At 33.5% G+C, this 22,541-nt stretch overlaps 2 protein-coding genes across 6 annotated transcripts; one reads left to right on the top strand and one right to left on the bottom strand.

The window, feature by feature from the left end:
* Positions 1-2,260: 2,260 nt before the first annotated feature.
* On the top strand, positions 2,261-22,004 carry Rme-8 (receptor mediated endocytosis 8). Of its 2 annotated transcripts, none has more exons than XM_070672761.1 (19): positions 2,261-2,709; positions 11,459-12,029; positions 12,309-12,573; positions 12,679-13,524; positions 13,854-14,297; positions 14,509-14,919; positions 15,091-15,656; positions 15,789-16,701; positions 16,799-17,155; positions 17,258-17,449; positions 17,523-18,035; positions 18,118-18,696; positions 18,841-19,270; positions 19,401-19,683; positions 19,786-19,999; positions 20,106-20,291; positions 20,367-20,507; positions 20,594-20,834; positions 20,902-22,004. In XM_070672761.1, the coding sequence occupies exons 2-19, from the start codon at positions 11,959-11,961 to the stop codon at positions 21,015-21,017; spliced, it is 6,768 nt and encodes a 2,255-aa protein (XP_070528862.1). In that variant the 5' UTR covers positions 2,261-2,709; positions 11,459-11,958; the 3' UTR covers positions 21,018-22,004. The 2 variants fall into 2 exon arrangements, with proteins under 2 accessions (XP_070528862.1, XP_070528863.1); XM_070672762.1 differs by having other exon boundaries at positions 2,263-2,709; positions 13,929-14,297.
* On the bottom strand, positions 2,925-11,625 carry LOC139112030 (general transcription factor 3C polypeptide 3). Of its 4 annotated transcripts, XR_011547312.1 has the most exons (13): positions 11,366-11,528; positions 7,575-7,741; positions 7,348-7,505; positions 6,953-7,227; positions 6,504-6,818; positions 6,030-6,336; positions 5,816-5,945; positions 5,341-5,598; positions 5,058-5,246; positions 4,672-4,968; positions 4,300-4,554; positions 3,076-4,222; positions 2,925-3,000 (listed from the first exon to the last, which is right to left on the bottom strand). XR_011547312.1 is itself a non-coding variant. In XM_070672791.1 (12 exons), exons 2-12 carry the CDS (start codon positions 7,737-7,739, stop codon positions 3,878-3,880), a joined length of 2,694 nt encoding a protein of 897 aa, XP_070528892.1. In that variant the 5' UTR covers positions 7,740-7,741; positions 11,366-11,528; the 3' UTR covers positions 2,936-3,877. The 4 variants fall into 4 exon arrangements, 3 of the variants coding, with proteins under 3 accessions (XP_070528892.1, XP_070528893.1, XP_070528891.1); XM_070672791.1 differs by having other exon boundaries at positions 2,936-4,222; XM_070672792.1 differs by lacking the exon at positions 11,366-11,528 and adding an exon at positions 10,210-10,296 and having other exon boundaries at positions 2,936-4,222.
* Positions 22,005-22,541: the final 537 nt, after the last annotated feature.

The following is a 22,541-nucleotide window of genomic DNA, read 5'->3' as shown; positions in this document are numbered from 1 at the left end:
ACAGGATGGCTTCTTTCATTACATTCTGTGATGGAAATATATTGATACCTTGTCATATTCAAAGGTTGATGACACATGTATGTATACTTGTATCTGCATGCATAAAACAAAGTTTGAATTTCTTACATTTATTATTATGATATTAATCAGTAAAAAACAAAAATGAATTAAATTTTACATTAACATTTCGTTCATTAGTTTTTAATTTAATTATTATGGTTGACAGTAATTTGCAGAAAATTTTAAATCTTTTTTTTTACATTTTTTTGTAAAAGACAAACAAATTAACTTTATTTTACGATTTATTATTGCGCGGTTCTATTAACATTTTAATTCCATATTTTTCAATTATATTTTATCTTATTCTAAGAAGAAAAGGGAGTAACGCCACTGAAATATGATGATACTCAGACCGATGTGATATCCTTTCAGAAATAACGTTGGGCACGCAGGATGTAAACCAGGTGGTTATCGAGGAAGAGATCGTGGTGGAAGTCCGGCGGTGTCACTCACATACATTGAGAAAACATACTCGAAACTAATATTAACTGTGTGTTGGCAACATCCGAGAGGATCGTATTAACGAGCTCTTAGAGCAAGATCACAGAAAGAATGCCATATGGTTGCAGCTGCTGGCGCACAGTGTTGTTAGTAGAGAAAGAGATTGTCCGTCTTCTATTTTTGCGGTGCATAACACGATCCCTGAACAAGCAACGAAAGAAAGGGATTGCGCTAATATATTGGCCGAGTACGGCAGCCGATTGTTGCTTGCAATATTACAGGCACACGCATACATATAATACTTAAACATTGCATTAAATTTACTTTTATAGGAGAGAAATTTATATTTATTTTTAATCAAAAGAAAATGCTGCTTAAACCTAGTTATTTTTTAAACTGTCTGAAAATTCTAGAGATTCAAGTTGCGCATTATTATATGTTCTCATAATATTCCACTACAAGTTGAGTGATGAAAAGTCATCTGTGTTACACACTTTTTTGTCCCAGAGATTTTTTGTTCGTCTAAATTCACGCTGTTAGACAAGTTTAAATTTACATATGTCACTCGCGCGCGTGCACACACGTGCACGGCCGTGTACACGTAGCAGGCAGTAAGCACGCATGACATGCACCGAAGAATTTATCCTAATGAGCGTGGAACGAAGGGGTGTCGCTTTTGAATGCTTTTTCTCTTCTTCTGTTCTCGCAGGCAGTTTTACCTAAGGGTGTTGTCAAGACGGCAAATATGTTGACAGGTCATTCAACATCTTTCTCGTCTTAGTTGTGACCCATGATGAAGCTGCGCAAAAGCTGAACGGTAAACTATTTTATACTTATATCTTAGGAGAACAATACATTAATTAAAACGATCATGATAAGTTAATTAATCGAAAGTGTTTTTATTTTTTATAGATAACAATTTTAAGATTATTTTCGTCTTATTGTCAAATAAAAAAAGAGGCGCAATGCTAAGTCTTTGTACGGAGATTAATTTTTTGACGCGAGGACACTTCACATGACTAGCATACATCCACATTTATATACACATTGTAAGTAGCGCTTGTTTCTTTCCAAGATTTTTGACATTTTGCATTGAAAGTTGAAAGGTGCATTCATCATTTGTTTTCGCACATTTGTAATTGTGCTTCATACAACGATAAATGTTAAATTGCAAGAAAATAAGGAGTTTAATCAGTCGTACTCAAGTATTTTAATTGCATCAAGCAATTTGAGCTGCTGATACAAAAGCCCGGTAACACAGAATATTAAACGGAGATACTCGCAATGCCGAATTGCATGACGAATTTCACTTGGTATCTTGGAAAATTTATTATTGGATTTGCCGGATTGTTATATCTTTATACCAATTTCTGGAAAGAAAAGTAAACATCTTTACGTACCAAAACGACAAATGGTAAAGTGTCAAAAATAATTTTTAATAGTAATAATTTTTATCTGACAGAGAAAAAAAGTGCGTGTGTGACGTTAGACTAAAGGAATTACTGAGGGCAAAAAACGAAGAGTGAGTCATACTGGTCATACATGTGCGTCTTTTAAATCTTTTATTTCATATTTTTTTTTTTTTTTACAAAATGTGTAATCTAGAAGAATATAATTGCGTCGACAAGCTCATCTCTTAAGATTAAAATAATCGTAAAAGGATTACGCTTTGTACGACTAGTGATATCGTAATAATAAATTTAACAAAATTAATGTTACACGAGCATACTAATTTTAATATTATTAATTAGACAGCCGAATAGGTGCAAATGTGTGAAAGGGTAAGTGGATGAGATAGCAAGAAAGCTGTATTGAAATTGTACTCTGTTACTTGTATCCTTTTACTTGACACAGGATGCAAAGGAAACGTTATTTATGTGGATGCAGCAAGTCAATGCGATTGTGAGCTTTCTGTCGGCTAATTGAGCACAGATTAAAATTAAAAATATGTTTTAGCATTAGATATTCTTAATTTTACATTTTCAACGTGAACATATAACTTATATATTGATTAATGAATTTAAATTTACAGATACATTTTAATTTACATGTAATTCTCTGCTAGGACGCGAAAGGATAAGGCACCGGTTTCAAATGATTTTATTAAGCATAACAAGTCTGATGCGAAAAGTTGTTATGCTAGAAGAAATTCTTGCTAGGAAAGAGGAACTTCAATGCGGCAACTCTATAGGAGTATTACTTCCTGACGTACGTATGTTTTAATTAATAATTTAAATTATACGTGTCGACGATTTGTGATGTGTAGATATATGTCGTAGACGTCATTGAGCAATTATCCCTATTTCCATTATGAGTAATCTATTTACGCATCGTAGATACCATAATTATGTGTACTTTTGTGTATTAATTATACAATTGGCAACTAGCGAGTAGCTACGAGAAATTCTATGAATAAGTTTAGCGTACTGTACTGTAGGAGAGTGACATGGCCCGGTCGCACGCTCCGAAAATCCGAAACTCGATTAATACGCGTCCCATCTGTAGGTGAAGAGTCTATAAGTAGATCTTGCGCGGGTAGAACGTCAGTCATATTCGTATATTATTTATACTGACCTCGTAGACATGAGACACCTCTTCGTTGCTAACGAGCTGGCCGGTTGGTGTAACTGCATGATATAGTAATATGTAATATATTTAATATTTAAATCAAAATTACGTGAATTAGAAGGTTTGGGATCTGAAGGAATCATCGTTGATTACTGAAAAGTAACATATCCTTTTCTTTACTTTTTCGTTTCTCTTATATTAATCTATTCTTTGGAAGTTATGTTTTACATGACACATACATACACACATCTACATACACACGTAATCTCCTTTTTGTTTTATATGTACATATATTTTTCTTTGCATCTAAAATTATTTGATAAATGATGGTCGTTGGAATAAAAATCTAGGGCTGAAAACGCTAGAGAGAGAAAGAGTGAAATTTAAAAAGTATAATTTTTAGTTTATAACTTTTGAATGTATGCACTTCGAGTTACTCTCCATGACGTTAATCTACGCGATATCTTTCTGAATGGCAGGCTTTGTAAGAGGAACGTCGCAGCTGCGTTTCTCTTTCGTATTTTGCGCGCATTCCAATGAAATAAAACGAGATGAGTAAGGGTAGCGGCCCAAGTTGAGAAATATTTCGAAACGGGAAGATGTTAAATGAGCAAACTGTCCAACTGTCACTCCGTCTAGTACCTAGTTTCTCAGTGCTTCACGAAAATGTGAGTTAAAATGATCTTGTGAATATATCGCAAATTTCCGTTGAAAATACACATGTAACATTTCGCATTATGAAACCTGCTATATCTGCTTATACATTATCTCACATTAAATTATCTTACATAAATAGTTACGTGCATCTTTAATAATTAATTAAGTAATTTGTAATGTCGCACAATCGGCGATTTTGAAAACAATCCTCGATCCATTTATACCTAACGATTTTTATAGATGCTTGCTCACGTGCTTTTACGTTTCTTACAATATCGCTTGTCTCGCTCGTATCTTCTACAAAGGCATGCGTAATGGAATCATCAATGTTATTTTTAACTGTACCTGACATAAAACAAAATTTAAATTTAGCATGACATGATTGATTCTCAAAGAATCCAATTATATCTCTAAATAGCGAATAAGGCGATGAACTTCCGAATAATTCCTTGTCCATTTCTTTTTCCTGCTCGATAGTAAATTGATTGTCCGCAAACTAGATAAATTACATAAGTAAATTAGTGTGATACTCTTCATACACAATATACAGTAGTAAACTTTAATTCCAAATACCTCGGTATTAAACAATTCCGCTATCTTATCAAATGAATGTTTCAAACTTTTCTCGTCTGCGTCGACAAAAAAACTATCATGGTACTCGTCATAGTTTTCTGCAATTTTGTGTCTAGTAATATCTCGGCTGCATAATAATTCCCATGGTAAAAAATCGTTTACCGAGACTAAACTTGATTGATCGGTGACACGTTCGAACCAGTCCAAGTTTACCACATCATATTTTCCACTGTTTATTTTGTCTTGCGCTTGCTTCTGCAAAAATAGTTCGCGTGCAATTTGTTCTGTTACTTCAAAGACGTGAATATATTTAAGCCAAGTTGTGCAATAGCATAGCAAAAATATATGCATATACGTATATTTATATCTTACCGTCCTATTATTTCCTACTATCAGACAGAAAGTTGTATTCATTGGATTCTGAACAATTTTTGCGCTATGCTGTTGCAGTATCTCTTCAATCTGTTTTTTCGGTAATTCATCGGTACCATTAATGACGCAAACTTCTTTTCCGTCCAATAGTCGTGTTTGTCGTACTCGTTTATTATACACGTCGGGTTCAATTTCTTTACTTCGACTAGTTGTCTTTTGTAATTTAGAGACTGGTACTTGATCGATATCATGCAAGCTAGCTTCTCGCTTGGTTAATTTTTGAATAAATCCCCTATTCTATAACAAAATTATTAATAATTATAATCAAGTGACAATAATTATGTTTATACCATAAAATAATATATTATTTAACGACATTCACATACTTTAACCAATGATAAGAATTCAGTTTTAGTACAGGAACTGTACCATGGCTTATCCGTTCGTTCCCTCACGACTCTTGGAAATCGTAAACTGTATCCAACTGGATACTCGTTACTGCGGATTATTTCGGTCGCTCGTACTGTAAAAATTACAGAGTTTTTCGGATCGATCCATACATCTGGCGGTTTTTTCTATAAAGAATGTGTAATTTTAATAATAGATTGAGAAAGACATATTTTCTTAATATAAATTTACCTAAAATAATACGTGATAATAAATATTCACCTTAGGACCTATAATATTTTCAGGATGTTTTTTGATCCAGAATGGTGAAAGTTTTGTTTGAAGTTGTTGTAACATTTGATCTTCTATTCCAGTGCTTACAGATACAACAGAGAGAAATTGCGATGGATTTTCTCCATCTTTGCTTGCTGGAACGGCAACACCCATCATAAAACTTTTAATTAATCCGGTATATTTACCCTCTCCATAATAACCGCCTAGTACAATAAGGTCTACATCTTGTACTAAATTATCACTATACTGTAACACAATACGGAATATTATAGATATTAAAAAATCAAAAAATTTTAATGAACAATTCTTAAATAAGTTATACTTTTAAACTTATTAGAATCGTATTAAATCCCTTTTAAATAATTAGTTCTTTTCTTAAATACTCTTTATATTATAAATTTTATTTTTAAATCTACCACGTATCATTATCACGCGTTAACATATATAAAAATTAAATTTTTACCTCAGCTTTAATCTTGTAACAACCGTTGCCATTTCGGATATTCGGTAGATATTTCATGTTGCATTTTTTTATAACAAGACCTTCCTCATTATCACGGAGACATTTGTTGAATTCCTCTAGTAATTTTTCCCTTTTAGTAAAAATCATAATTAATCAATTTTTAAAGAGAAATCTTATACTGTAACATTATCGACTCTTTCATATAATAATTTACCTGCTTGAAATTAAAGTAGACTGACAAATATTTAGAGAGCCTTCCTCTTCGATGATTATATTGTTGAGAAGTTCTAATCTCTCTTTGTAAGGTCTATCAACAAGCAAAACGTTGTTGTGCAAAATCACGTCGAACGCGACAAAACACGGCTGATGATAACTATTCGCCGACAAATTTTTTACATCAAGATTCATACCTTTCGTGGCAAATATTTTTTTCTCTTTATGCCAAGGCATTAATTCCCCATCCAGTATCAACGAATGACAATTTGGATTTAAACGCCGCGCAAATACCGCACTTAACAAGCCTATTAAAATAGAAATATTACTTTATACAATTGTTTATAACTGATTTTTAATATCGAATTTGCGTACCACGAATGGTAAGCAATTAACTGTTGACCATTCAATTAAATTCGGACAAATAAGTTTAAGTTTATATGAAACTATTGTTCGTTTAAAGTAATCGTCGTACCAGAAGTTCCAGTTTTTCCGTATCCAGGCTTGTTTGAGATGTCGTATCCTTTGCGCGTAAAATATTGAAACGTTCCATCTTTCATATGAACTTGCGACCTCTCGCCATCATATTTAGTTTGTGCATAGTACAAGTCGTTGTCCCGAAATAGCTTGTCGATATTTTCGATGCTACATCTCTCCAAGAGCATCGGTTTAAAATGCGAAAATAACCGTATGCCGCATTGTAGTTTGGCCTTAGGATCGTACAACTCATCACAAATCTCGCGCAGGTCATTTGTTACAAGAAATTTGTCATTAGCATCGGAATGGTAGACTTGAAAGAGAAAAGAAATGGATCGCAGATTAGTCTTGGAATATTTGAAGCATGCTCGTTAGCGTATCGTTGTTATTCCACCGAGGAGTTTTAGTATTCATTCTAATAATTTATATCTAATAAGTTATACGAACTGTGCAGTATTTTTTGCTGTCCTATGCCAAGTCGTAAATCTTTCAGAATAATACGCGTCAACCATTTCATCTCGAATCCCGTGATGTGCCGGAAAAGCACTCTAAACGTTTCAACTTTTTGCTCCTTCGTTACATTTTTCTCAGTGATGCTATCGAGGAACTCGTTCATCCGTGCAATTGTGAATCCGGTGCTGGTTTGAGGTAATTTGCTGTTGCATATGCAGTAAGCACGATCAGCAAAATCACTCCCTGTAAATTCACCCGACGTGAAGTCCCTGAAATATTAAAAGCATTGACCTTTATAAGAGTTCCTGCTTCATTAAATTAATATATATGTATACGTATCTACTTTTTTATTAGCTGACGTAATTTATATGCAACTGCAATATACAAACCGATAATTTGATAGCTTTTTGTAACTATCGCTACTTGACGGAAAACGATATACTCGAGCGTAAAGATTTGCCAGCGAGGTTTGCTTCAAATTGTGCGGTCCACGCTCCCGTTCAAGTTTAGGTAGAATTAATCTCAATACAGGATAGAGCGATACATTCTAAGCAAAATTAAATCAAGTTATAAAATAACATCAGTTACACTAAAATGTAATGTAGTGCATACATACCGATTCAGGATGTTCTGCTTTCAGTTTCTTGCCGATATTTCGACATTCATTAATGAACATTTCCAAAATTTGTTCTTTTTTTTTTACATCACGTGCTTTGGCAATATTTTCCAATGTGTCGCACAATTGTTTGAATTCAATTTTAGCCTCCAAATTATCAGCCATATCTTAAAGAAAAATATTTTTACCGTTTAGAATTTAGCCTTAAGAGAATAGTGTCTGTTCTTATCTTAAAGCTAGAAGTGTAATCTTGTAAAGTGAAACCATGTTGCAATCGGGAGATAAGGAGAATAGTAGAGAAGTATGCAAGTTTTAATTGCCTTTTTCAAAAACGCAAAAAAAAATTAATACATTAAAAAATAAATGCTCGTTTTTTTAGATAAAAATTCTTTTTAATAAAATTTATAATACATTTTATTTATACACGCATACAAATACAAACACACACACATCCATCAAGTAATCGGAAACTGTAAAACATTACATTTTGACAATTTTTTAATTTTATATTTATATCGTGATATAATTCTCGAGATACATTCTAGCGAGAAGATGATTTTCGGATTGCAAATAGATGAGATGTAAGTTGAAAGCTGCTTCCTTCCTCAGGTCTAAAAGATTAGCATGCTGTGTGATTAATTCTCCCGGATCTTCCTTCAGAACCAGCTTGTAAAAGTGAATCGCAGACGGTAATAAACCAATTTGATGAAATGCTCGTGCCATATTGTAGTAGGTTTCTTGTTGACCTTCTTTACCACGTAATTCCGTATATTTCTTGAAAAAAGCTAACGCTATAAAGATAAAAAACAAAGATCAAAGAAAATAAAAAAAATTTTAATATTATACATTTATTAAACATTATTAATTAAATGTTAGATAAATATTATCAATACGCACCTTGAATTACAAGCTGATTCTTCTTAGCCGACATTTTTTGGCATGCCATTTGTAATTGCGTTACACCTATTAACAATGCTAACAGTGCACTAGGTGCTACTTTAAAAAGAGACATATAGCCGTTTAAAGCATATTTGTAAGTTCCCGAAACGAGACAATTATTTGCATGCATAATATGCAAGTATGAAAATACATCTCTTCCAAGTAATCGCATAATAAACCTGTTATGCCTTAAATCTTCTGCGCTTTGAATAATTATATTTAGCAAATTCCAAGAATTGGACCTTTGACAAACACGTACAAATTCTCGAACGATATTATACCCGTAGAACGAATCCTTGTTATGAATACACGAAACTAAACACAAAAAGATGATATGAGAGTTCCTCTTTTTAAATCTCTTTGATGTCAGAGCGGTAAAACACAATCTTTGAAGAAAGCCATACTTCTTTAAATTACAAGCTAGTTTACACATTTGTAAAAAGAGTAGAAATTCATTTTTCTCGCTCGGCTTCGCGTTTTCAGTAAACGTTGGGGCGTTTTCATCTTCCAATTTTTCACCACAAGATAAACGGCGAAGTTGTAGGCTATCAAGCCGTTGGCGAACACCTGTTGCACGTGCTAATGCATTTAACTCGACCTTTCTTCTTATATTAACGCAATGCCTTGAGAAAAGTAACATTCCCGAGGAAAAATATTCTTCGTATCTTCCGACTTTAAAAAGTAGTAACGTTCTTTGATACAAAACGTCAGAATCCAATGTATCAGTTTCGGGGTCTTGATAGAGAACTTGTATCGCTTTATCGTAATGCTCCAATTGTTTGTAAAGCTTGGCCAGAGCTAATCTCGCGCCTAAATGCTGCGGAGATAACTTTCGGACGACTTCGTAAGATTCTATAGCTTTGTCTGTGTTATTACAACCAGCCCAACATTCCGCGTACATTAGCCAAACTGCAGCTAAACTAAAATCCGAACTTTTAACTAATGGATCCAACAAAATTATGGCGCGCTGAAATTCCTTTTTACCCATTAATGCTTCCGCTACGTCTAAAAAAAGATCTCCAGTTTTTTCTGGATTCTCGCGCATGTAAAATTTAGGTAACAGTTTCTCAGCTATCGAAATGTAATCTAACTCAATGAGAGTTATGAGAAATTTGGCTTTTAAGTCGACAACTACGTCGTCTGGTACATCGCAAGACTCTATCTCGTCATTCTTTTCGCTTTTTGATCCTAGCGTATCTTCTTTTTTTGCATTGCCACATTCTACTTCTTTCTCGGTATCATTGTCAATTTTTTCTTCTTTATTCTCTTCATTTTTCTTATACCGTATTTTAATATTTGTATATTTCACTAATATATCTAAACATCTTTTGAATTGTTTTAACGCTATTAGCAATTCGGTCATAATATTAACTTCTTCTAACGTAATAAGATGAGAACATTTGGTAAAAATAGTCTCGATTGCTTCCAATGCTTGTTCTTTATTATCTTCTTGCATGTAAAGTTTGGCTAATATTTTTGCATATTTCATAATATATTCACCATCTTCAGGTTCTAATTGATGAATTAATTTTGTATATCCTCTCAAATACGCTTTTTTATCTCCGTTCTGTTCTTGGAGATGCGCTCGCATCTCATATAATCTTATGTTTTTCGGACTGGCTTGAATTGCTTTAGAGAAACACGTTATAGCTTGCTTAATATTACCATTTTTCAGTGACAAGTTAGCTAATCTTACCCACTGGCCAACATCTTTAGGACTAAGGAGCGCAGCGATTAATTCGCATTGTAATGATTTCTCTGGCTGATCGTTCTCATATATCATAGCTAATGTATAAAATGGTTCTGGAGCCCTTGGTGCTTGCCTAAGAGAATAATTAATAAATATTAAACAGCTATTACGAAAAGATTTGAACCAAGTTCTATTACACCATTAAGAGTACTTGCTTAATGATCTCTTCGCATATTTTGATTGCTATTTCTATCTCTCCCCTTGCAACCTTTAAATTCGCTTCTCCCATGAGTCCTTGCAAAACTCGTGACAAAACACGTCTTTTCTTTCTCTGACGCACGTTGTTCGCTTTGTTAGGTTTTTGTTCTACATTCTTCTGCATAGGAACACTGTCAGATCCAATCGTTCTTCTGAAAGTATGATCTAATGTAATTGCCGCATAATTGTTAAAATTACGGACGTATATCTGGAGTCATACCTGGATGTATCATTTTCTGTCGTTTCCTGATCCATTCTCCACGAAAACTCGCTAAACGTTAGCTCACCTTTTAAAAATTGTTTCGTTAGCGGATCTTCTTCCTCATCATCGATCAAAGATGGATCCTGATCTTCCACGTCCACGTCTTTGTTATGACTAGACGACGTAGAAGCTGTGCAGTTTGGAACAACCTCCGTTATCTCTTTTATTTGTAATGCTTTTGCTTCGACAAACTCGTTTAGATCCATCTGCATGGATTTGATAGCGTGCTCGTCCAGCTCTTCAATTATCACGGGCACCATGCTGCTGCTCTCGCTAATAGCAAGGCCGTCGTCCACCGTTGATCGTTCAATCTCCATTTCCGTCGCAGATTTTTCAATTACATCGACATCCGCGTCCGTGTTCGAGTGACTATTTTCTTTACTTGAGTTGCACTCCATTATCGTAACATATTTTAATAAATGCGTGTTAGCGGAGTACCTCGCTAGATGCTTATACCTACATTACATACATACATTGAAATACTTCCAACGCTTTAAATTGGTAGCGTTGAAATTTTACTCCCGTTATCCGTAACCTTTTCATTCACGACGTTTACCATTGGCTTTGTTATCGCTATACATACTTTACTTTCAAACATTTTGCATGCATGCATCATAAACGTGTCACGTAATATTTACTTACCATAGAATATAGAATTTCTCCGTAGGATTGATTACACGTGATAAGTTGATAAACCGTCACATAGAAAATATTAATGGTTTTGCTTTCTTGCAGAATTCAGCGAGAGCTTGCTGAGTCAGATTAAACACATTTAACGACGAGAGATAAAAACCGGAGCTTGCCTGACATTGCCGGGAGCCGCCGGAGTTTGTTCGCTAAAGTTCTCTGTCTTTTTCTCGTCGAATGTGCCGACATCTAGAGAACAGCTGTTCGTCAACACCGCCCCTAACGCCCCCCAGCCTCAGCCATTCTTAACAGTCATGGCCGCTTCCAGGTTGACGAAGCCGTCGAGGATGACCGTTGTCAGATGAGGAGGATTAATGAGCGCAATACGCGAGTACCATCCGATCGAGCCGGAATTAGCAGCGAAGACCACACGATTGATGTTTGTACCGTTCTTCTTACGCCCGTACTTCGCGTAATGACGGCCGTGTGATTTTATACACCCCTGCGTGAATGTCCTCCCACACCTTTCACCTTGTGCAAGTGGTGCTCGGTGATTTAATTAAAACTTTATCCGAACCGATACGATTGCGTCCACAAGAGATGAAACAATGATGCCGATAAAGGACAATCAAGATGTGGCATGTTTTTTGGTTACCAAGCACTCCACATGGAAAGGAAAGTAAGTGCATTTACTCCTCTTAGGTGTATACCACTATGTCTATCAATCCATATTTATGATTTAATTACGAAGCATTGGAAAAATATAAAATAATGAATTGATATTTGATACATCAAACAAGGGTCCATGATTATTTGATTTTTGATATTTACTACAATTATTTGTAATATAAGAATTATATTTTGTGATAAATTGATGAAAATAAAGAAGTTTAATAACATATGACTCATGGAAACAATAATGATGCTTTTATATTTATATCTGAAAAATATATTCAAGGTACAAGCGTATCTTTTCCATTGGTTCCATGGGGATAACAACATATAATCCTGGGACTTTAGAAGTGACAAACAAATGGGAGTATCCTGATTTTATAAGTGTACAGCCAATCAATAGAAACCAATTAGGCTCTCATGAATTTACTATAACAGTTCGTAAGGAGCGAAAAAATGAAACAATGAAATTTAGTTGTGAACATAGATCACATTTAATGACAGAAGCACTTAAATACAGAAATCATGTTGAAAAGTCTAAAGAAATTTTGGTGAGTTTGCACATATACATGCATATTTTATATATTTATTTATTCATTTATTTATTTATTTATTTATTTTTTAAGTATTTTATATTGTATAATTTTTATTTACAGAGATATTCAGCTTATAAACATCACTGGTCCGATACAAGATTGCCCATTGTACTAGAAATAACACCATATAGTCTTGATCAATTAGATCCTGCAACAAACATGGTATTAGCTAGTTATTGTTATAAAGATTTCGAAGGGCTACTGACAATGAAAGACTATCCCAATGGATTTGTAATTGTATGTGGTGGTTTTGGACGCCTACATCTCTTTGCTTCTAAACATATGGACGAGATAAAAAAGAAATTGCAAGAAACTGCATTAAATAATTTGGGCATTAACATAAAAATGTTAAAGGAACCTATAAGACTCGATGATTTTATTGCTCAAAGATTAGGGAAATTTAGCAGCGATGAGCATATAACGAGTGTATCGGAATTTACTGTCCATAAAATCTCTTCCCGGCATTTAGATCCTCAAAGAAGAACGCTTTGTCTTTCAGACACTTGTTTGCTGGAAAGAGATCCTCAAACGTATAACATTTGTACTCTTCGACCGCTGTCGGACATTTTTACTTTGATTCGTGATAACGATAATCCTCAATTATTTACTATACAATATCTTAACGGTCAAACGCGCAGTTATACCGCGACAAATAGAGATTCCTTATTGGCCTCTTTACTAGATGGTGTAAGAGCATCCGGTAATAGAGATGTCCATGTGAAAATGTATCCTATAGCCAGAGGTAAAAGACTCGGACCTTTCAATCTGCCTGTCGATGAAGAGATCGAAACGACGCATCTCAAATTTCTTCAGCAACCACCTGGAGGACGTACGTTTGCTGAAATTTTAGAGAGATTTAATGCAAATATACCCTACAGCGGGCTTAATTACTCCATTACGCAAGACGTAAGATAAAGCATTTCTCAATTTCTATATATATGAGAATGTATTTAAGAAATATCGTTAAGTAATTATTTGCATTATGCATTTGTGCACATATATTATAAGAATTTCTACAGTACATTGAAGCGGTTAAAATTTCGTTGACTCATTAAATTTGAAATTTTTTTAATGCTTAATCATAAAAAATATTTTGATCTCTTTTATTCATTGTTTCATTATAAAATTAGTATACATTTAAAGTAAAATAAAAAGATTATTAAGATTCAAATAAAAATATGTAAATGAATATAAGAAAACGTAAAAGAGACTCAAGATATTTTCTGTTTGTCCAGGTAGTTGAACCGCTTGAATGGACTGTAACAACATTACAACTTCAAGTACATCATATCACAAATAATTACTTGCAGGGGATTTTTACTGAAAATAAAGACAAAATTATCCTCGGAGCTTTGAATACCTTAATCAGCAAAGATCTTGAGACAAATAGTGAGATTGAAGCACAATTTCATGCACTGCGAAGATTGGTGGCTAGTAAAATCGGTTTCGCTGCATTTACAACACTTTCTGGTTTTAGAGAAACCGTTGGTACAAAGGTCGTAAAAGCTTTAAAAAGACAAAATTGTGGCGTAACACAAGCAGCTATAGATTGCATTTGTACTCTAATGCAACCGATGCACGATGATTGCGATTTAAGACAAGAACAATTAAACAAAAGTAGTCTACTTAGCAGTAATAAGTTTCTAGAAAGCCTACTTGAAATGTGGGTTAATCATATCGTAAGTATTTTACAAGTACTTTATATTTTTTACTAAAATTTTTTTATTAAAAAATTCTGTTTAAAAAGGAATTATAAGAAATTATAAAAGTTTTATTTTTAGTAATATGCAAATATATTCCGTAAAATAGGATCTGACATGAAATTGTAGATAGAGATTTAATTTATTAATGATAAGCAGTACATTAAAACGATTTTTTTTAATATTACAGAATCATGGCACAGGTGCACTGGTAGTCTCTGCTATGCTCGATCTTTTAACATTTGCCTTGTGTGTACCATACAGTGAAACTACTGATGGCAAGCATTTTGACAATCTTTTAGAAATGGTTGCTACAAGGGGTAGATCTTTGTTTAAATTATTTCAACATCCTTCGTTGGCTGTGGTCAAAGGTGCCGGATTGATAATGCGTGCTATCATTGAAGAGGGTGCGCCAGAGGTAGCAGCAAAAATGCAGGAATTGGCACTTGCAGAAGGAGCTTTGCCAAGACATTTATTAAATAGCTTATTTACAATCGGTAGTGACAGCAGACTATTAACGCATCGACAATTGTGCCGACATTTAGTAGGTTTATGGATCACAGGACATCCTACAGCAATGGGATTATTGAAACGAATTATGGTGAGTCGATATTACGGGTATATTGAAATAGGATTCGCACTATGTAAAAAAAAAAAAAAAAAAAAAAAAGAGAGAAAGAAAAAAGAGACAAATAAAAAAATTTACGTTTTTAAAATTGCATCTACTACAATGTATTGAAATACGAATAAAATTACTGCAATTTGTTTGTAGCCGGTAGGTTTGTTGAATTATTTGGACTCTGATGAAAAAGTGCCGGAATCATTCTTGGAAGAAGAGAGATTAAACAATCGTGACAATTTAAAAATAGCTATAGATCATGCGTCAAAAAATAAAAAGAGTCCACAATGGATCGCCATCGAACGTCAGATGCGAGTAGTTGAAAAACATGTAGAAAATGCTTTGCAACATTGGGGTGCTCGTATTGGTATAGAACGCAGAGAAAAAATTAAAGAGCGTCCGATAGTTTTAAGGAAACGTAGAGAACGAATTAAATCCGAAGCAAATTGGAAATTGTTCTATTATAAATTTAATCAAGATCACGCACTGCCAAATTTAATTTGGAATCACAAAACAAGAGAGGAATTGAGAATTGCTTTGGAAAATGAGATACGCGCATTTAGTTCAGATAAAGATTTGGCTGGTGGAACTTTGATTGCATGGAATCATAGAGAGTTTGAAGTGCAATATCAATGTCTTTCGGACGAAGTAAAAATTGGAGATTACTACCTGAGACTTTTACTAGAAAAAGATAGCCCAGACAGCCCTATAAGAAAATCGTGAGTATATATTTATATCGATAATTGTTTTACATGAATTCGTACGATGAGATATTACAAACAGCATAAAAAAATGTGCTAAATATTTGTTTAAATTTAATTTACGTAATAATATTTTACATTTTGTTGCAGATATGAATTTTTTAATGATTTATACCACAGATTTTTATTGACTGCAAAAATCGAAATGAAGTGCCTTTGCTTGCAAGCAATGACGATAGTGTACGGCCGATATTTTGAGGATATCGGTCCATTTTCCGATACGAAATACATATTGGGAATGTTGGAACGTTGCGCGGATAGAACGGAGCGCGATAGACTAGTCATGTTCATAAATAAACTCATATTGCACAGGCGAAATGTCAAAGACATAATGGATCAGAATGGCGTACGAACTTTAGTTGATTTATTAACATTGGCACATTTACATACTTCTCGAGCAGTCGTACCGACGCAAACCAATGTGATAGAAGCGGGTCCACAGCAGGAACGAATGGAAAAAGAATGGTATTATAATAACGGAGATCAACGTGAAGGTCCGATAAGTCTGAAAGACCTAAAAGAATTGTATGGCTCAAATAACGTAACACACAAAACTAAAGTTTGGGCACAGGGATTAGATGGATGGAAAACAATTTCACAAGTGCCACAATTAAAGTGGAGTCTTGTTGCCAAAGGAACTCCCGTGATAAATGAAAGTGAATTGGCTAATTTAATCCTAAACATTTTGATCAAGATGTGTGAATATTTCCCGAGTAGAGATGCCGATGACGCGGTAATTAGACCATTGCCACGTGTTAAGCGATTACTATCCGATCTTCAGTATTTGCCACATATCGTACAGCTTTTATTAACGTTCGATCCAATCTTAGTTGAAAGAGTCGCTACGTTATTATGCGAAGTGATGCGAGATAACGCAGATGTGTCAAAAATTTATCTTACTGGCGTATTTTACTTCATTTTAATGTACACTGGTTCTAATGTTTTACCGATTGCAAGGTTCTTACAACTTACACATACCAAACAAGCCTTTAGAAACGACGACGTGAGTATAATTTTTTATTCATTAATAAAACTTACAATGTTGTTATATTTTGCAATAGACATATAATAATGTATAACATTGTTGTTGTGTTCTTTAGAACACTTCTTCAGATATTATGCAACGAAGTATTCTCGGTCAACTATTGCCTGATGCAATGGTGAGTTATTTAGAAAATCACGGAGCGGAGAAATTTGCACAGATATTTCTTGGAGATTACGATACGCCGGAAGCAATTTGGAATGCAGAAATGCGGCGAATGCTTATTGAGAAAATTGCTGCACATATTGCAGATTTTACTCCTAAGTTACGAAGTCATACAATGTCCAGATATCAATATATTGCTATACCTGCTGTAAGGTATCCACAATTGGAAAATGAATTGTTCTGCCAGATATTCTATCTCAGGCATCTTTGTGACATCGTTAAATTTCCGCAATGGCCTATTCCAGAACCTGTAAGTTCAAGCGAATTAATTGATTTTTATATGTTATTATATACATTTTAAATAATGCTATTTGTAATATTAATTATTTATATAACGGGTATATTGAATTAGGTACAATTATTAAAAGATGTATTAGATGCATGGAAAAAAGAAGTAGAAAAAAAACCACCTCTAATGACTGTGGATGAAGCTTACAAGCAACTTGGCTTACCTAGTGGAAAACATCACGATGAAGCGATCGTGAGAAAGTCGTTTTATAAATTAGCTCAAATGTATCATCCTGACAAAAATCCCGATGGCAGAGTAAGCCTCGTGTTTATTATAAGCTATTGTTGCACGTGCGTGCGTATGTGTAAATTAATATTTATAATTTCAGGACAAATTCGAGGCTGTTAGTCAAGCATATGAATTTTTGTGCAGTCGCAGTTGTTGGTCGACGACTGGCCCTAATCCTGACAACATTGTTTTAATTTTAAGAACGCAAAGCATACTTTTTCACAGATATACGGACGAGCTTCAACCTTACAAATACGCTGGTTATCCCCAGTTAATCAAAACGATTAAGTTAGAGACAGACGATGAACGATTATTCTCAAAATCTGCACCATTGTTAGCAGCTGCAAGTGAACTTGCGTATCATACAGTGCATTGTTCGGCTTTAAATGCCGAAGAATTGCGAAGGGAAGGTGGTTTAGACGTATTATTGGAAGCGTATACGCGATGCGTATCTGTTTTGAGTAAATCAAGTAAATCCACCGATATAGCAGTGCAAGTTTGCATGCATATAACTAGGTGTTTTGCTGTTGCTGGATCATTTCGAACATGCAGAGATAAGATTATTGAGTTGCCGCAGCTTGTGAAAGATCTTTGCAGAATACTGCATTTTAAGGTTCGATATTTACATTGAAGAGCATATATGTAGAACTTTAATTTATTTTACCTCGATGTTTATTTTTCTCTTTTTTTTGCAGCATTTAACAAAATTATGTGCAGTTGCTACCGAATGTATTTCATCTCTCGCTACAGACAGCATATTGCAAATGCAATTATTGCAATCTGGTGCTTTATGGGATCTGCTGCACTTTATGTTTAACTATGATTATACTTTAGAAGAAGGAGGCGTAGAAAGAAATCAGGACGAGAATCGCCAGGAAGTAGCCAATAATTTGGCTAAATTAGCAGTTCGCGCTTGTGCTAGATTGGGCGGTTACATGAAGGGCGATAATGAAACTCCTATTAATCCCGTTACAGTTGCTGCCCTAGAAAGTTTATTAACACCCTATCTAGCACGTCAGCTTGTTAAAGATAAACCTGAAGAAATTTTGAAGACATTAAATTCTAATTGCTCCAATCCATATTTAATTTGGGACAATGGTACCAGAGCAGAATTAAATGAATATTTAGAAGTGAAACGACAAGAGAGATTAAATAATAGCGATAATTTCGAACACGATTTTAGCGATTTTAAATATACCGTTCATGCTGACGAATTAATAATTGGCGAAATATTTGTGAAGGTATACAATGAGCAACCAGCATATCCAATTGAGGTAAATTTATTTTTAATTAAAAAAAAAAAATTGTACATATGTATGCTTGTGTGCATGCGTATGTGCATGCACGCAAAATAATCGTTAAAATAACCGATTACTATTCGTGATAAAAGTAATCTTAAAGAGATATTTAATTTTCAGAATCCCAAAGGTTTTACAATAAATCTGCTTGAATTTCTGTCAGTGTCTTCAGAGTACTTAGTATCTTTAGGAAATGTTACTTCGGTTAAAAAGGACCAAGAGAAAGTAGAGCACATAGTAATGGCGCTTAAAGCTCTAAATAATGTTATTAAAAATAACCCTGGCATTGAATTACAGTGTATGGGGCACTTTAAACTACTATTTGGATTTTTGAATTGTAGTAATTTTAAATTAATTCAAAAAAGCGCCTTAGAAGTAATCAGTAATGTTACCAAGAATCAAGAATGTGTTGATGATATTGCCGCAAACGAAGTTGTCGTGCATTTATTGTTATGTTTACACAGTCTAAAAGAATATCAGCTCCTCGCATTGGAAACTTTATACGCACTGATGAGTTCGACTAAAATTGTAAAAGATGCATTATCAAAAGGTTTGTACAAAAGAATATATACATTTAATTATATTATATATATAATCCAAGTATTTTCGCACATGTGTCAATCGATATATGTCAATATTATATATCACACTATACATATATGATATTTAATGTTTTCCAGGAGCTGTCGTGTACATACTTGATCTCTTTTGTAATTCAAGTAATGTTCAAATCAGAGAAGCCGCAGCTGAATTACTTGCGAAAATGTCGTCTGATAAATTAGCTGGACCAAAAGTTAAACTTGATTTATCGAAGTTTTTACCTAAATTATTTAGCGAAGCTATTCGCGATGCACCCAAACAATGTGTACACATGTTTGAGACACAACACGAAAATCCTGAGTTGATATGGGATGACGATGCAAAAGCTAGAGTGGCGAGAATTATTGCAGAATTGAAAGACGAGTACGTTTTACAAATTAATTTATTATATATTTTTTTTCTCTCTCTCTCTACTGTTCTCCGAGTTCCTTTTCTTATCAAATTAATTATATTTTATTTTTTTAGATATCATGCGTTACAAAGACGAAATCCAAATGCCATATTAAAGTTACCTGATACACAAAACAATATCGATATTGCGACAAACGAACCTGTCGTGGGTGGAGTGTATCTTCGATTATTTATAGCCAGTCCCGCTTGGGCACTTAGAAAACCAAGAGAATTCTTAAGTGAGTTGATGGACACTACATTAACATTAATGTCCAAAGAAAAAACTGATGTAAGTATTATAAAACCATGCTCATGTGTAAAAGTGTTATGTTAATATTTCTTTAATGTCTATTACATATTTCTAATTTTTTTTTTTTTTTTTTTTTTTTTTCTAGACGGATATGTTGGAATTGACGACCCAGGCTCTTGTGTGTTTACTTCAAGCGCAACCTACTTTGGCAGACCAAGTACCATCCTTGGGTCATATACCACGACTTTGTCGACAAATGGCTGTTCACAATAGTCAACCATTGGTATATAAGGCCGCAATATTAATTCTACATCAATTAGCGACAAGTGAAGTAAGTAAATTATCTGCGTCAATTTTACGTGAAAATTATGTCGTTAATTTATATAATTTATTTGCTTGCATTTAGGCGTGCATTTCATCTATATGCCAAACGGAATGCATAAGTCCGTTAAAACATGCAATGCAATCGAGAAAAGATATAATCGCAGTAGCATGTGAAACGCTAAATAGATTGTTTTCGACAAATGAAGACAGACTTATCAAGCAGGTAACGTATAAAAAGAATTTCTATGATTCACACATATTTACGGTGCCGTAGTTTCAATGATTAATTTCTTTTTATTATTATCGCAGGCGTTAGACGCCGAGATGGTACCATATCTATTAAATATATTGGAAGGGCGATTAGATATTGTTGAAAACCCTGCTACGACTAAAGCACAAATAGTAAAAGCTTTGAAAGCCATGACGAAAAGCTTACTTCTTGGTGAAAAAGTAAATGCGATTTTGGAAAAATCGAGTGTATGGGCAGAATATAAAGATCAACGGCACGATCTGTTTATTTCGAATAATACCAGTTCCGGTTATCTTACAGGTATAATATTATAATGAATGACTTTAATGTATTATGTCAATTATTAAATTATTTGATTGTTATTTAGCTGGAACGCCTGTATCTGCTGGCTATTTAACAGCAGGGCCAAGTACAACTTTAACTACGGGCCCACCACCAGTAGACAAAGAAGATAGTTTAATTAATAGAAACGACACCATCTGATATAGGTAACGTTATAAGTGGTACAAAAGGCAGTAAGAACATTAATACTGAGAGATTTTTGTCGGTTATTATACCGGTAGAGACTACATTGTCTGTGATTTTTGGCTTCTTAAAGAGAGAAATTTATTAATTAAATATATTGTTTTTGCCACATAACTTTTATGTTAAGGTTAATTACGAGTATATAATATTTCGTTCTTTGATTACCTTTATATGTAAGAAATAGTAATATAGTTAGTAACCTTAATTATATATTCACCAGTTTTTAAGACAACAAAAAAGTATATAAGTAAAATTATAATATACATACATGTGTGTGCGTGCGTGTGTGTACGTGCTGAGTGTTTCGGAGCGTGTGCGCGCGTGTGTATGTATGTATTCCTTCCAAGCACAATCTTTATGTACATATATACGTACATACGTGTGTTTGTATGCGTGTGTGCGTGCGTGTTGCATTACCAAACAAATCTTTGGACGAATTTTTTATCTTATAGTCAGCAATGTCGTAATATAAGATTTTGCCACATTTCTGTAAAAGAATTTACATTTGTTGCAAGTTTACATGTAAAGCGTTTAAGAGACAAGATCGAAATCAGATAATATTGTCGAACAGTAAAATTAAATTTTTTTTTCTAAATAACTTACAGAAAGAAAGAAATAATTATCAGCTATTTAAGATTAACTTTGAATAGCATTATTTATTTTTTACATTTAATAATGTGGTATTACTTTTCTCATTCACAGTTTTAATTTTAAAGTCAATTATATTTTTATTTGACATTTTATTACGAAAAAATTAATAGTACAGAAAAAAAATACATCTTAATTTTCATATTTTTAAAAGTATCTATGTAATAACATTTATGGAATATAATGAGATATTTTTAACGAGATTAACCATGAGTTACATATGTAAAAAGAATCGCGAGAATATATAAGATTTATGTAATGATTTGCAGTAAAATCAAAAAAAGATTAAAAAAAAAACTATCCAATCCTTATACAGTAATACAACAATTTTCTCTGTGATAACAAACATATATTGATTGCAATGAAAACTAATGTTACTCCGGAAAAGACTTTTCAGTGACAGCATCTGTTTATAAATTCAGATGATGCAAGAGTTAAAAAAATTCTTAAAATATCTTTTAGATATACAATAACCACGAAAACTAAACATTAAATAACATTAAAATAACATGAACAAATTTTTTAATATTGTTGCTATAATAGAAATGTAAATTATATTACATTTTCTTCTCAGACATTTTTAGAATTACATTTCAAGATTGGTGAGTCTGCTTTTCAACTAGGAAGTGCACTAAATATTAAATATGAACGTTTTCGCAACAATAATGATAATTTATATAAATCTGCATCAAATATACTTGCAATAGCTGCTAAAATCTTGCTAAATTCGTAATTTGTTTCTTTAGAAATAAAGGTTATTTATTAACAGTATTAAATTTAATATTTTATAAAGAATACACACTCAAATAATATACTTTTTTCGGATATATCAGT

Source organism: Cardiocondyla obscurior, linkage group LG26 (assembly GCF_019399895.1).
Source record: "Cardiocondyla obscurior isolate alpha-2009 linkage group LG26, Cobs3.1, whole genome shotgun sequence".
Lineage (NCBI taxonomy): Eukaryota > Metazoa > Arthropoda > Insecta > Hymenoptera > Formicidae > Cardiocondyla > Cardiocondyla obscurior.
The sequence above is the reverse complement of the archived record's forward strand: the minus strand, read 5'-3'. Positions and strand labels throughout refer to the sequence as shown.

Excerpts from the sequence above, each read along its gene's own strand:
- LOC139112030 (XM_070672790.1), bottom strand. The coding sequence starts at position 11,121 with ATGGAGTGCAACTCAAGTAAAGAAAATAGTCACTCGAACACGGACGCG. Across the intron at positions 10,614-10,681 it reads ACAGAAAATGATACATCCAG|AAGAACGATTGGATCTGACA; the intron begins GTATGACTCCAG and ends TCATACTTTCAG. Across the intron at positions 8,366-8,471 it reads GAATCAGCTTGTAATTCAAG|CGTTAGCTTTTTTCAAGAAA; the intron begins GTGCGTATTGAT and ends TTATCTTTATAG.
- Rme-8 (XM_070672761.1), top strand. The coding sequence starts at position 11,959 with ATGATGCCGATAAAGGACAATCAAGATGTGGCATGTTTTTTGGTTACC. Across the intron at positions 18,036-18,117 it reads GCAGAATACTGCATTTTAAG|CATTTAACAAAATTATGTGC; the intron begins GTTCGATATTTA and ends TTTTTTTTGCAG. Across the intron at positions 20,292-20,366 it reads ATCAATTAGCGACAAGTGAA|GCGTGCATTTCATCTATATG; the intron begins GTAAGTAAATTA and ends GCTTGCATTTAG.